The 15,945-nt window shown below is 48.0% G+C and overlaps 1 protein-coding gene across 1 annotated transcript in view; it reads left to right on the plus strand.

Moving 5' to 3' along the window:
• Positions 1-10,782: 10,782 nt before the first annotated feature.
• SEC63 (SEC63 protein translocation regulator) overlaps positions 10,783-15,945 on the plus strand; it is a 67,939-nt gene continuing 62,776 nt past the window's right edge. Inside the window, exon 1 of the mRNA XM_075414275.1 lies at positions 10,783-10,987. Within this exon, the coding sequence (XP_075270390.1) occupies positions 10,864-10,987 (124 nt within the window). The 5' untranslated portion in view covers positions 10,783-10,863. The remainder of the gene's footprint in view (positions 10,988-15,945) is intronic.

Consider the following 15,945-nt stretch of genomic DNA (forward strand, 5'->3'; position numbering starts at 1 on the left):
AGAGAAGGGGACACCCTCAGCTGAGGTGCTAGAAAATTGATGGCACTGCAAGTCCATCAAAGAAACAAACAACAGCATTGTGCCAGGAGGAATGGCCGGTGATGACTGGATGGGGGGTGGCCCACTGAAGGATCCTTTGACCAAAAGAAATTAACTTTACTGTGACATATTCTGGAAGATGAAAAACCTTATTAAATGGATTTTTGGTATGTATGGGACCATTGGGCATATGACCACCACAAAGAAGGTGGTCAGAAAAGTTCACAGAGAACCCGAGTTATGACTCCAGCTGCAGCAGTTGTAAGTCATCCAACAGATACACTTGTGGAATCTGCTCTTCCCTGTGCACCCCACTCTCTGCTTTCTTCTCACCCATCTTTTGCTACTGCTTCTGCTGCTTCTCCAGCTACTGCTTCTGCTAATGTTCTTCCAAATCCAGCTGCGATCCAGCCTGCAGTGGGGGACCTAATGCTCCTCCACCGGTATTGCGTGTGTTTACTAATCAACCCTGGAATCCAGGAAATTTAGCCATGTGGAGGAGTAAAATGCCTAGATGGAGGGAAGATGCGGATTGGTGTGCTCAACTATTTTCAAACATTTGTACTGGATGTAATACATCATGGGGGGGATACTCAGATATTACTGAAGGAGTTATTTCGATCTGATAAAAGGGGTAAAAAGACTGAAAAGAATGCAGAACTGACGCGACAGGCTGGGGGAAACAGGAATCCTTGGCCAGCAAATGATCCAAATTGGGATTATAATAATGCAGGAGACAGAGCCAACTGTCAGACAGCATTTGGAATTCAGTGGAAGCTATCAGAGCTTGTGGAGAATTGGGAGTGAACTGGACGAACGTACAGGAACGTAGGCAGAGGTTAGATGAACACCCTAGCGACTACTGGGGATGATTACAGTGAGCTTTAGTAAAATATGGAGGAATGACCATGTAGAACTTCAACAATGAACTAGTGGCAAGTGTATTTGTTGATCAAGCTGCCCCAGATATACAGAAATATTTTAAAGAACACATGGCTGGGTGGCAAAGGGAGACATTACAGAAGATCCTCACTGTGGAGGCATTTGTGTTCAATAGACGGGAGGAAAAACATAGAACTGAACTTGCGAAGGAAAAGAAACAGGAAAAGCAGCAAGAAGCTTGTCTTTTAGTGGCAGCACTGGCACAGAGTTTACAACTAAGAGGGCGAGGAAGAGGATTTCCCCCCTCCAAGGGAACAAAACAGGGGAAGAGGTAGGTCAGACCAGAAATTTGAAAGAGGAATGAGAAGACTTGGAAATAACTGGGAGGAAAGGTGTCATTACAGCGGAAAACCTGGTCATGGGCAAAGAGGATGCCCACTTCATCCGAGGGGTCCTCAAAGGGAACTGGCCATGGGGGGTGTACGACAGGAATCAAGAAGTAATCTGCAATAACTGGAAGCAGAGGACTCAGAGGATTCTGTGGAAATTGGAGTCTATGGGATGTAGAAAGCTCAGCTGAATCGTAAGGCACATATAACTGGGAAAACAGAAGGAAAAGAAGTTGAATTTTTAGTTGACACAGGAGCAACACTATCAGCTTTAAATTTTATATTGAAGGGATCCATATCACAGGACAAGGTATTAATTCAAGGGGTGAAGGGAAAAGGAGAACATGTTTTAAATAAACCATTACTATTAACAATACCAAATAAAGGGGTGTGGGGAAGATTTGTAATAATAGCAGAAGAACCCCCAGCTTGTTTACTGGGAGGGGATCTCCTCCAAACCCAGGACGCACATCTGTCACCCAGGGGTGCTGATCTGATGGTCGCAGGGGCCACGTGTGGTATCTGAAGCCCGGGATCCCACCCTAGAGATGCCCAGACCCCTGGAAGCGGTGCCCAAGGAGCTGTGGGGTGAGCGGGGCACACACGGGGGACCGCCAACGCCCTCACAGAACCACAGAATCACAGAATGTTAGGGGCTGGAAGGGACCTCTGTGGCTCATCTAGTCCAACCCCCCTGCCAAAGCAGGGTCACCTACAGCAGGCTGCACAGGACCTCGTCCAGGCGGGTCTTGAATATCTCCAGAGAAGGAGACTCCACAACCCCTCTGGGCAGCCTGTTCCAGTGCTCCGTCACCCTCAGAGGGAAGAAGTTCTTCCTCATGTTCAGCTGGAACTTTCTATGCTTCAGTTTGTGCCTGTTGCCCCTGGTCCTGTCGCTGGGCACCACTGAAAAGAGTCTGGCCCCATCCTCTTGACTCCCACCCTGAAGATATTTTTTAGGCATTTATAAGGTCCCTCACGACCGAGATCCGTAAAACCAAGGGGAGGAGCGCCCTCTGCTGTCACCCTGCCCCGGGAGGAGGGGGGGAGCACCCCAAAACAGACCCCACGAGGGGTCTCGACGATGCGCGAATCCCCACACAACACCCTCGTGTTACCGGGAAGAAACAACAGAGCGGGTAAAGATGGAGAATCTGAGTTAGGATTCGTCCAAGACTCGAGCGCAATTAGCCACCACGTTACCGTCCCACGCCCCGCAGCACCAGACCCCTCTGCCATCCTCTCACAAACACCACACTGGGCAACGCGTTTCGCTGCGACTGACCTGACCGCCGCGTTCTCCAGTATTCCCACAGGTGAAGAAAGCCAACTCTTGTTTGCTTTTGCTTGGAAGAGACGACAGTTGACGTGGACTCGCCTTCCGCAGGGGTTTACTGGGAGTCCCACCACATTTTCTCGGATATTAAAAGAAGATTGAAAAGATATTGAGCTGCCTGGCAGATCGGTTCTAGTGCAATATGTAGATGATTTACTAACAGCTAGTAGAAATTGTAATAACTGTTTAAAAAATACTGTATATTTGTGTACTATCTTAGCAACCAAGGGACATCGTGCATCTACATCCAAGCTCCAGCAGCATCAAAAGGAAGTGAAATATCTGGGATTCATCTTAAAGGAAGGAAGGACATTGGGGTAACAGAGCCAGAAAAAGCTGTAACTGAAACGCCTCGGCCAGTTTCAAAAAACAGCTACGAGGGTTTTTGGGTGCAGTTGTTTGTTGCCAACCGAGGATACCAGGATTAGGGGAACTAACCAAATCTCTGACAGAGGCAACAAAAAAAGAAGAAATAGAACCCATTACATTGGGGTCAGAACGGGAAAAAGCCTTTAGAGCTATAAAAGGGCCTTGGCTTTGGCTCCAGCTTTAGGACTTCCAGACTACACAAAACCTTTCGATCTGTATATACACAAATGAAAAGGGGTGGCTAGTAGAGTGTTAACGCAGAAATTAGGACCTCATCAAAGACCTGTGGCATATGATTCTGCTCAGCTGGATCGGGTGGCAGCTGGAGCTCCAACATGCATTAGACCAGTGGCAGAGGCAGCTACAATTATGGAAAAAAAGTAAATCTTTAGTATTAGGGCACCCAATTACAATCTGTATGTGCCACATGAAGTTGAATCACTTCTCAAGCAACAGGCGACACAAGCCTTGTCTCCCAAACGTGCACATCAATGCAAACGAACTCTTTTAAATGCAGACAATGTGACTCTAAATAGGTGTAATACATTGAACGCAGCAACAGGACTACCAATACCTGGAGAAGGGGAGGAGCGTCCTGGATGTGACATAGTAATCCAGAACATTGGTAAGCCAAAAGCAGATCTCACCGACCTCCCCTTACAAAACCCAGATCTTGTTTTATTCACAGATGGATTGTCCTGCTATTTACACGGGCAACGAAAGGCTGGCTGTGCAATTGCGGACAAACAGCAGCTTGTAGACACCAGACCCCTTCCAGCAACGGTTCGTGCTCAAGGGGCAGAGTTAATTCCGTTAGTGCAGGCAGCTCGCCCGGAAAGTGGAAGGCGAGTAACCACCTATACAGATTCAAGGTGTGCTTCTGGCTTATGCCATGCAACAGGTAGATTGTGGAAAGAACGGGGGTTTCTCACCTCCTCGGCAAAAGCTGTGGCTAACGGACCAGAAATCTGGGACTTCTTGGATGCAATTCAACTTCCCAAAGAGACTGCTGTGGTTCACTGTCCAGCCCATACAAGGGACACTGCCGCAATCAGCAAAGAGAATGCCTTAGCTGATGCAGCAGCGAAAGCCGCGGCTCGTCAACCGTGGTAAAGATTATGGCAGTTACTTTGAAGAAGAGCTCATGGCCCGATGTTGACCATCTAAAAGAATTATACCAATCAGACGTGACAAGTGAAGAAAAGAAACAGTGGAAAAAGTGGGAAGCAGTGGAAGATGAAGACGGAATATGGACAATAGGGGGGAAAACCTGTCTTACCGAACAAATACCTGATGACTATGACTAGGTGGTTCCATGATAAAGCTCACGGAGGAATGGAAGCAGTGGCTAATCAAGTACAGCAAGTACGGGCAGCCCCAGGTATCTATGCAGCTGCTAAAAGTATTAACATCTGTCCTACCTGGCAGTAATTTTCAAATATAAAACCTGCGCACGAAGCAGGAAATTGACCATGGGCGTTTTTCCCATTCCAAAGACTGCAAACAGATTATGCTGATATGCCTGCAGTGCGTGGACATAAACATTTGCTAGTGATAGCAGACCAATTACCAGGATGGGTAGAGGCTTTCCCAACAAGAAAAGCAGATACCGGAGGAGTAAGAAAAGCTCTCCTTAAAGAAATTATTCCTAGGTATGGAGGACCAGACTCTACTGCATCAGACAGAGGGTTGCATTTCAGTGCAGAAACGATCAACTGACTTTGTAAGAGTTTAGGGATGGAAAAATGATTGCACGCTCCTTATCACCCTCAAGCATCTGGGCAAGTAAAAAGAATTAAGGGAACTATTAAGGAGAGAACAGCAAAAAATTGCACACATACAGGGCTAAAATGGCCAGAAGCATTAAATTTAGCCTTATGGGGCATTTGGAATGCCCCAAGGCAACCCTTAGGGCTATCGCCCACCTAAGCTCTTTTTGGGAGACATTTAGCTATACTGAGAGCTTGTATCTGTGCCAAAACCAGCCTCCTGAATGGAGACGAGCGTTTAACACACTATGTTCTAAATTCACAAGAAAGTTTCAAAATTAAAAGGAAGCATACTCAGTGGTACCAACCCACTCCTCCAGAGACCCAGGTACACGATTTGCAGCCTGGGGGTAAAGTTTAAATAAAAGTATTTTCCTGTAAATCTAAACAGGAACCCAGGTGGGAGGGGTCATATACTGTCTTATTAAGTTCTTACTTTGCTGTAAAAGTTACAGGGAAGGAAGCCTGGATCTGTCACTCACATGTTACCTGAGGACAAGAGAGTTCTGAATTTGTGTCATTTTTGTTTCTTTTCCAGAGCTACCTGGACGCAGGACTCCCCAGACGCCTGGTTAAGTGGACCATCTGAGACTGTTAATAAGGGGTTTTACCCCTCTTGGTATATATCACAGAATGTTCGGGGTTGGAAGGGACCTCTGTGGCTCATCTAGTCCAACCCCCCTGCCAAAGCAGGGTCACCTACAGCAGGCTGCACAGGACCTTGTCCAGGCAGGTCTTGAATATCTCCAGAGAAGGAGACTCCACAACCTCCCTGGGCAGCCTGTTCCAGTGCTCCGTCACCCTCAGAGGGAAGAAGTTCTTCCTCATGTTCAGACGGAACTTCCTATGCCTCAGTTTGTGCCTGTTGCCCCTTGTCCTGTTGCTGGGCACCACTGGAAAGAGTCTGGTCCCGTCCTCCTGACACCCACCCTTCAGATATTTATAAGCATTTATTAGGTCCCCTCGCAGCCTTCTCTTCTTCAGGCTGAACAAGCCCAGCTCCCTCAGCCTCTCCTCGTAGGAGAGGTGCTCCAGTCCCCTCATCATCTTTGTAGCCCTCCGCTGGACTCTCTCCAGTAGCTCCTCATCTTTCTTGAAGTGGGGAGCCCAGAACTGGACACAATATATATATCACCCTTATAGCAAAGATTATGGAGATCTTGTGGATGAAGCTGCTAACATTCGCTGTGCCTACTACACAGGTAAAGGGAACATCTAAGCCTGTACAGCCCCATTACAAGTGGAGAGAAAACCTTTGTTTTAACTTGTCACAAACCATAGTCCAAATTACTAAGAAAACCAACTGTTGGATAGGTACTCACCTCCCAAGCCACCCAGAGGCATCCCTCTACCAAGTAACTACTTTCCATCGAGACCACATTGACTCACAACAATGCGAGATGGTAATCCCAGGAGTAAAGAGCAAATACGCAACACGTGTAAAACGTCAGGCCCTCCCCAGTCACCTTCAGCTCCTATACAGTGCTACTGCCCTTGTGGGCAGCTTTAACGACTGTAACCAAACAACGAAAATAGGAATAGCGGGAATTCTTGGGGACTTGTCCAATACACCTTGGCCTGTACCTGAGGGAAAAGGTTGGTTTTGGGTATGTGGTAAGAGAGCTCACAAAACATTGCCAGGAGGTTGGTCAGGAACTTGTACCTTAGGAGCCATTACTCCTAATATTTCTGTGTTCTCAAACGTGACTTGGGAATCAGGATCGTGGTTATGAACATTTGTTCGTAGGATCAAACACAGTAATCCAATAACAGAAGGGCTGACCACATTCCACTCCCTCGCTAGATGGTTTCTTCCCTGGTTGGGAGCAAGCAAACTAGAAAAGTCCTTCGCTAACATTTCAGCGGCAACAGAAACCCTTGGCAATAATACCGCTGATGCAATCACGGCATTACAAGAAGAGGTTTTGCAACTCTCCAAAATGCCACTGCAAAATAGGATGGCATTAGATACTTCGTTGGCTTCCCAAGGGGGAGTATGTACAATTGTTTATACCAGTTGCTGCATGTACGTTGAACAGACTGGAATTATTTCAGATGATGTCCGGAAGTTCTAACAAGCAAAATTCAACTAAAAGTTGTAACAAGCAAAATTAATGCATAAAGTACAATTGGACAATACTTCAGCAGGATTCCAAAATGTACGGTCTTTGCTCACCTCCTGGGTATCAGATTTAGGAGCTTGGGCAAAACAAATTCTTTATGGGTTATTAATTTTTATAATGATCTTTGTAATACTGTTTGTTTGTATTCAGTGTTGTAACTTTTGCTGTACTCAGCTGTGCTCACACCGTAGAGGCTACAGATATTCTGTTCCCGAATGATAACAGGAATGTTAACAAAAGGAAAGGGAGGGCTGTTGTAGAAAAAGTTAGCCAAAACTTAGCGCTAGCAGCTTAAGCATTAATAGCTAGAGTAGGCAAAGCCTATAGATTGCGGTACATGAACTGTAACAACTGTATTACAACATGCTGAATAGCTAACTACAGAACTAGCTGAAACCGACCTAAGAGGATGTGCAACAGGATATAGCCCCACTGTACAGAAGATGACCACTTAGCAACCGCTTACCAACGAAACAGCAAGCCAACCAACCCCATAAAAATCAAGAAGACCCCAGACCTCAATATTACAATTGGTCCGAACTGCCGCGCGAGGGAGGGGTGGGGAACTTGGATTGCAAGGGTGGAATTGCCCAGGGATTTCTGTGTTCGGAGGCAGGCAGCTCGAGCGGTAGTGCTATGAATAAAAAGGACTTTCTCGAATAATCTCTTTTCAGCTTATTGATTCAGCAGAAATTAATCGAACTGTGTTATGGCAACTGGCACTCGTAATTTCCGTAAATCCATCTGCCGGCCAGTCCCTACCTCTGGAAATGCCTGCTCTCCAGACTCCATCACCTGCGGGAAGGCAGTCCACCCCCTCACAGGAGATCAGCAAGGTCATGCCACCAGGGACACAAGTTCCCACAGCTGTAGGCGTATCTGCTAGATTGTCATTTCCATTTCACAATCATAAAATCCGTTTGGCACCTACCTACCTGTTACAGCCGAAATGTTCTAAATTGCACCATTCCTACCCGCTAAACTAGTCTGACTGTCATCTGTGGTACCTTACCGGGTTTGTTGTTGCTTTTCTTCCACAGAGATTGTGGGATCTTATCAAAGCACTCTTTCTCCTGCCAGCAATTTGAGTCTCTGGCTTGTGTGGCTAGGAATTCAGGTAGGATTGAACTCAGCAGGCTGCAATTTTGTAACATCCCCTTGATAAAAGCCTGAAGGTGCATGCTTGGTAGAAGTGGTCAGCAGCTGACAATCTCCCATGAGACCGGATGCATCACCAGTGGATGTGCATGAGAGATACTGGTGACCATGAAACCACTGTGCAAATGACCACGCGCACAGCACCGAGCAATCTGAGCCCGGTGCAGGGTGCTGCAGCGAAGCCATGCGGACCGCAGAAGTGTGCCGTGAGATGCCAGGGGCAGCCCCCACCGCTGCAGTAACCCATTTGTGCAGGCCCTGCCCACGTGCAAGGGCCCACCACGACTGCTAGTAGCATGACAGTGCTGTGTCGCAAAAAAGGGTGCTTTCGTGAGTCGACACAATGGGTTCTTAAAGTATTTTGAGAGCATTTTGGGAAGATCAAATTCCTCTAGTTTAGGAATGGTTATCTACTGGGGAGTTCCTACAATGCCATCTTTGCCTCCAGTGGACCCAGCTGCCCCTGAAACCCAGTCACATGGAGCTGGTTTTACCTGGACGACCTTCCAGACAGGTCACGAGTGGCAAAAGCAACATCGCTTCTCCCTTTCCCCTGGGAAGCAAGGGAGCACCGTCACTGTTTATGAGAAATCGTGTATGTAACGAATGGCACTCAAATAAACCGTTGGGGTTTATGCTAGAATGCCCCCTGCTCCTGCTATTCAATTACTGGGCAACCCACCTCCTGTCTGGGGAGCCCAGCACTACCAGAGCTGGCGACAGGAATTGTTTTTCTCAGGCCATCCCTTCCAGTGGCTCCTGGCTAACAGCTGGAACAGGTTGGCAGGGGGAGAGCGCAGATGGATGAGGCCGAGAAGCCCTCTAGGACTCTGTCACCAGGTCAGTTAATGCCACAGGCAACCCCCTCGTGAGCCAACAGGGTAAAGGAGTGATGGTGCCAACAACTGACAGAAAATCCATAACTGGGCTCCAAACCAAAAGCATTGAGATGCAGTCTCATCGTCTGCAACGTGAGATGCCCGCTTTCCTCCTGATCGGCTCCTGTGATCGGCTGAACACATCGACCAGAGGTCTTCTACAAGGCACTTACACCCTCTACCATGTGGATTACAGAGTGTAGTAAGATCTCAGCTCACCCACTGCTGGGCCTTCAAGCTGGCGCACCCACCAGCCTTCTTCATCTAACAGGTTCCTTTCACAAAACCTGTAAGAACTTAACAGTTGTCTTTGAGAGCTCTGCCCTTTTATCTGACAGAAGTAATGGACTCAGCAATGAATACAGTTGCAGAAAGAGCATTTCCTCTGCCTACAAAGCTGGGCTAAGTACATGTGCAAGTTTTTACTTCTCTTGCATCTTTTTTACTGTACAGAAGCTTTTCACTGCCTCACTGTGAAACATTGAGGACTAGAAACCCACAGAGCGAGGTGAGTTTCATGCATTCAGGTATCTTCCAAAACAGCTACTGCAACAGCTGTCATCACTGAGGAGGGGGTACAATACTCAAAGGCCGTGCATATAGCAAAAGACATACAAGTAAATATCTTAAACTTTGCCTATGAAGGATCTAACTGGGAACAACTACAGAGAGCATCAATGAAAAAAATATATTTTTTAATAACTTTTTAATTAACACAAAATCCTTTCCCAGAAAAACTGAAGAGATTTCTTCCATCTGTAGATTACCATGTCATGGCAGCAGGACATTTGCTGCCACTCATCGGTTACGATCTTTCTCTCCATGTCCCACATCAGAGTCTTCCTTAATGTTGGGACAGCACTCCCTTCCCCTCCTGAAGGTATGCCTCACGCCTCCCTTGCATGTGACGCCATCACACCTTCTGTGTCATGTTTTCCCATACTCTGAACTTACAAGTACTGAAACTGAGATTTACGAGGCCGCACTTCCGAGTGGCCGTACACTGAGCAGTGACGCTGCAGAGATGGGCATGCCCTCATGCACGAGCACGATGAGCAGCCTCCTCTGCTTCAGAGAGGGAACTTGCCATTAACCGTGTGGTGAATGCCAACACAGCATCTGCCTTTTGATTTCACACCTTTAGGGTCACATCCTCTTGCAGAGCGCGATCATTCCTGCAACCGAATTCAGAATTAAGATGCATTTTAAACATCTGCCCTCACACGGCGGTTCAGTGTCCACCCTCCAAATCCTGAGGACTTCGTGTGTCTGAACTACTTTCCTTACCCAAGTTCTTACACGATAACGGACCCCGCCCGCCGCCTCCAGGCCGCACCGCCCCCGGTGACACCGACCCGGCGTCGGGGTGAGGGCCAGGGAACGGCGGGAGGCGTCGGGGCGCTACCCCGCGGCACGGGCGCCATCTCGCGGGGAAGAGGCGGCGGCCCCGGGGGAAAGGCGGGGTCAGCATCCCGCTCCCCGCAGGCCCTCCCGGCGGTCGAGGCACCCCTCGGGACGGGGACGGGGACGGGAACGGGGGCCGGGACGGGGACGCGAGAGAACGGAACGGAACGGAAGGGGCCGGGCCGGGCCGGGCCGGGCCCGCGCGCCCCCGGCTCCCCTCAGGCGCCTCTCGCCGGCGCCGGGTGGACGCGAGGGGCGGGGCTGTCGGCGGGGCCAATCAGCGGCCGGGCGGGGGCGCGCGCGCGCGCCGCCGGTGACGCCACCATAGCTATGGTGGCTGCGGAGTGACACGTCTCCTTCCGCAGCGGCGGCCGGGCGGGAGGCGGGGGGGCGAGCGAGCGCCCGTTCTCGCGGGATCCCGGAGCGGCTGGCTCGGCCCCGCGGGAGCCGGGGCGGCGAGACCGGGCCGCCGGCGGCGGGGTTGGGGCGGTCGGCGCGGCGCCGAGCCGAGCCGCCATGGCGGGCCAGCAGTTCCAGTACGACGACAGCGGCAACACGTTCTTCTACTTCCTCACCAGCTTCGTCGGGCTCATCGTCATCCCCGCCACCTACTACCTGTGGCCGCGGGACCAGCACGCCGGTGAGCGGCCCTCTCGTCCGGGCCGGGCCTGCGCCTCCGCCTCCCGCCGCGGGCGTACCCGTCCCCCGGTACCCCCCGCGCAGGGCCGGGCCGGGCCGTGCCTCCCGCCGCGCCGGGCCCGCACCGTCCCCGCTCCGCCCCGCCCCGCCTGGAGCGGCCGGCCGGCCCTGCGGGGAGCGCGGGCCCGGGGGCCATTTGGCGGTCCCCGGGGGGGTGGGGGGGTCCGAGCCCGCCTCCCCGGAGGCGCGCTGGGCTCGGCGCCGCTGCTCCTGCAGAGTCATGGCTGCGCCGGGGTCTGGCGCTTGGGTCAGGGGTTTCTTTTTCTTTTTTTCCTGTCTCCCCGGGGGTGTTTCGGGGCGGGGGGCCTGAGTTGTCGCCGTGGGGAAGGGGCGGACTGTTGAACGCTTGTTTCGGAGTCGGGGCCGAAGAGGAGGAGTGGCCAGGCTCTGCTTTTGCGGTGCCGTCGGGTCACGGCGAGGGGGGAAGATGGGGACTTTAGTTTTCTCCCGTTGGGAGCCCCGCAGCGTCCCGAGCGCTGGGTTTCTGTGCCTGCCCGTGGGGTGGTGTTTGGCGGCTCAAGCAGCGTTAGAAAGTTTCTCTGAATGCTTCCGAATTTCGTTTCCACAGTCACTTCTCTCTTCGTCCTCTCTTCATCCCTTGGTTTTTGGAGGGAGAGGGCATGTTGGTATTTGGGCTGCCAGGAACACAATTTCAGCTGCAGTTTTGAGATTAAAAAGACTGTAGAAATTGCGCTTAAAGGCAGGACAGTAAATGCTTGTTAGAACTGGGGATGCTACATGCAGACTCCCCTCGCTGAAACTGCTGACCTTCGAAGAACACTGGTGCTTTGCAAGCTGAGGAGAATCCCTTTTGTTCGCTGCATCTTTCAATACCTGGTGGTTATTTAGTGTTTTTGTATGCCATTCTGAATGGCTTCAGTTTAACTTATAAGATATAAAAGAAATACCGAATAATGAAGTCTTACTCGTATACCCTCTAGTAAGGAGTAAGTAGGAAAAAAAAAAAGGTGGAACAGATGCTGGTTTGGTGCTAAATCACAGCTGTTTACAGTCTTGGTTGCTGACCAACATGCCTCGGGCTTCTGACAGGGCACTAGCTGGGGAACCTCTTCGGAGGACTGGTCCCTGCTCTCTGGATACTACCTGTTGTATGGCTGAGGAGTTGGTTCTTTCTGTTGGGAAGAAAGGTTTCTCTGCCTTGTCTTGTTGAGTCCTGACTGTTGCAAGAGGGAGGAGTTACTGTTGTTGAAGACATTTTGTAATCTTTGTATAGTTTTTGAGGAGTAGGGGATCAGAGAGAGGAGATACCTCTACTTCTGTAACCTTTCTCCAAAACTCAAGATTTTAGTTCTGGTTAAGGGTGGGAGGCAATGGGGGAGAAAACTGCTCTTTCCCTTGAATAATGTTTTGCCTCCTCCTTAGTAGCTGCTTCTTGGCAAACTGCTGTGACTTGGTTGAGCTGTGTGGAATGGTATGGCCAGCAGTGACACTCAGTGCTGTGGACTTTGCAATTTCAAGGGACTGACAGCGGCAGTAAAAGCAGCAGAAATGCTGTCAAACTTGGAAACACTTTACTAGTCTTACAGAATGACAGGAAATAAAAAAAGTAAATTTGGAATATGGCTACATGGCTGTATGGATTGTACCCAGTTTCCAAGTAGGCCTGCCATTAAACATGACTCATTTCTCCCTCTTGCCAGTGTTCTCGTGTGTGTGGAGGGCCGGCTGCGTATCGATCTGCAATTAGTACTAGAATGTTGCAAAGCTGCATGAAATCCTACTTTCCAAAATACAAGGTAAATCTTACTACACTGTTGGTACAAAAATGAGTCAACTAAGTGAAAATCACCAGGCATGGCAATGAATGGAAATGAAAGAATGATTTCTGCCTCATAATTGTCTTAATGGATTTTAAAGTGTGAGTATAGTCCATTTTTTAGCAAATGGTTTAATAGTGTGCCTGCAGTTTCCTGGTTGAGTTCTGTTCTGCAGGCTCTTTTTGCATGAAGAGCTGAGGTGTTGCGCAGATCCCCTTCAGGACTGCTGGAGTGCCCGCATACTTCATTGTGCTGTTGTAGTTGTTTAAATGTATGGCTTTTGCATGACTCGTTTCCAGCAACATCCTCTGAATAGTCTTCACACAACTTCATATGTATTTGACCGTACCTGTTCTAGCATTTGAACTGGATTTCAGGAATAAATTAAAACCTTGCGATGATGCAAAGTACTGATTGTTTAGCCATGTCTTCTTGTTTTCAGAATAGTTCACTAAAAAAACCCCAAGAAACCAAAACAAAAACACGCTTACAACCTCAGAAGCCTAGAGAAGGCCTGTGTCTTCAGAAGAGACATTTTCCAGCACTACTAGCTTCTGATTCCTAGTAATGAGCAGGAATATCTAGACTTTGATGAGAGATGTTTAGTTTGATACTAATTTAGAGCAGGTTTTCCAACCAGTGAGGCACAGTACAGAGTGAGACCGAATAAGCTCTGCTAAGCCTCTGCCCTCTCCGTGTAGGACCAGCTAGCATTTTTGTTCTGGAATTGTGTTTTGTCCTATCTGAGCCAGAGAGTCCAGCATGGTGATGCCTTTGTGGCCTTGGGCAGAGATGGTGAGGTCCAGGTGGTCTAGGTAGCTGTTCCAGCCTGTTGGGAGTGAGAAGACTGGTTCAGAGCAAACTTTTGTGAAGCAAATCATACGCCTGTCGTCCTCACTTTAAGACCCTTTTGCAAAGTGAACCAGAGCACCCGAAAGACACAGAGCAGATTCCTTTTTTGGTAAATGCTAGGTTGGAAGATGTGCTTCAGCCACGTTGATTTGTGAGAGCAGACTAGAGCTAGTCTGAAGCGAGAGCAAAACGCTGATAGCGTGGAGGTTGAGCCTTCGGTGCCTGCTGCTTCCTTCTGCAGATGCACTGCTGTGGGTTGCTGGTACTTGATACCCTAGAGAGCACTGGCGGAGGGAGAGGAGCGAGAGTGCAAAATGTTTCGCAGCTCTCTTTGAGTGAGGTTTAGCACCAGAAGTCTGGGAATTGCTGATGGTCCGTAACATTTTAGGATTTGTACTGTAGTTTTGTAGTAAATGCCCACAGAGTAAATTAAAGGAAAAAAAAAGTTCGGTGTTTGTTTTTGCTGTAATGAAGATTGGAATGTAAGAACAGATCTGTACTGCTTTACTGCTTTGAGAAAACTCAAAATGTGTTACCTAATGTCAGATTTTTACCAGGATAGGTTTTTTTTGGCAAGCCATTAAGACTTTGTTCTTTGTACTTTTTAAAATAAACTTTCAAAGGCCTTTTCAATACTGCTGTCTTGAAGGACAGCATGATTTAGCTTGTTGTCTCTCTCAAGTCATGGGTAAAATTTGAGCTGCTTTTATTTCCTGGGTGTCTAAACCTGCTTTCTCCAGGCATTCGGAGAGAGTCTGTATGAAGCTTTGCCGCAGCCTGCAGCAGGGATCAATATTTATATTTGGGAGGGTTTTGCTGTGTTGTGGTAGTCACCCTGTGAACTGTCCTATAATTTCATTACCTTGGCTTTGATAAACCAAACAAACAGGTAATTGACTTTGTAGAATGGATTTGTCCCAATGGCTTTTATCTCCTTGGTGTTCCTTGTCGAGCTAATAAGGCTCTCCTAAAAGGTTAATTGTTTAGCTTTGTGTCTTGGGCTGCAGTTTCATAACTGCTTCAAGGTAACAGTGCTCTAATAGAGCAAGTCTTGTGTTTCTCCCCCTCCCCTGTGCTAAATAGAGCACCTGGGCAGTGTGGGGGACTGGAAGAAACTCAGTTGAGTTGAAAGGAATATTTGGTGCTTTTTTATGCATTACTTTTAATGTGTATTAGTTTCTGGGTAGGATTCACTCTGTGAATGTCTGGGATGGTGCAGGATGTGACTGAGCTGGGAGCGGAGAAGCCTGGTTCCTCAGGTGGTGGTGGCTTCATGTGGTGGTGGTGGTGGTGAAACTGCCATGTTGTTTATCCTTGACTTCTTATCTTTAAAATGTGTAAGTGTGTATATGTGTTTTATTATTAAAAAAAACAAGTTCATACTTTTTGTGGATTACTTGTGTTTTGAGTAAATGTTGTTATAACTTAACTATAATTAGTGTGAGGAAAACTATTGCAAGGACTTGATTTGGAAGAGAAAATATGGTTGCTAAAAAGTTGCTCTAGTGTATGTTCATTTCTTAACTAAAAAGTATTTTCTGAAAGGAGAATTTTTAAGCTGTTTTTCAAAAAGTTAATTGTAAGAGTTGAAGAAAAGTTGTGTTTTTCTCGGCAATTAGGGGTGGATAAGTGCCCATCGAAGTATCTTCATGTTATTGGACTTGTTTTGGACCAGTTTCACTGTAGGCTTGTGTGGATTAAAAATCAGCATCTAGAAAGGAAAGGGAGAGCAAGAAGTAAATGAATTTAGGTGGGTAATGTGCCAGTTGTTGCACAGTGCTGATGTGTTTGCTGATCTTTGTGTACGTTTTGACTTATACCCGTGCTGCTGGATTGAGACACATCATTATAAAGCTGCGCTGAAACAGGTGGTCATAGATTGTGGTGTGCTTTGTAGTTAAGTGCACATATCTGTGAAAGCTTGTTGTTCTGTCCATTTTTTAAGTTGATTTAGGTCTACATTAAACAAATTACCCTGTTTTAGAGCACTGGGTGTTCATAATGTGTTGTAAAGCTTCTGGAAAGAATAGAAGTCTCTCCCCCAAGTCTTTTACAATAACTTGAACAAAACGAGATGTTGAAAACAGTTCAAAACCCCAAAGGAATAATAGCTGTGAATGCAGGGATAACATTAATGAAATTTTTCTCTCTGTCCCTTCTATGAGAGAAAAGAGGCTGTAGGAGATAGTCTGCTTGGAACTTAGCTCTTCATTCTTGAAGTATAAGAACAGAAAAAACCTACTGTATGAATGGAGAAAAAAAAAGATGA

This window comes from Opisthocomus hoazin, chromosome 2 (assembly GCF_030867145.1).
Source record: "Opisthocomus hoazin isolate bOpiHoa1 chromosome 2, bOpiHoa1.hap1, whole genome shotgun sequence".
NCBI lineage: Eukaryota > Metazoa > Chordata > Aves > Opisthocomiformes > Opisthocomidae > Opisthocomus > Opisthocomus hoazin.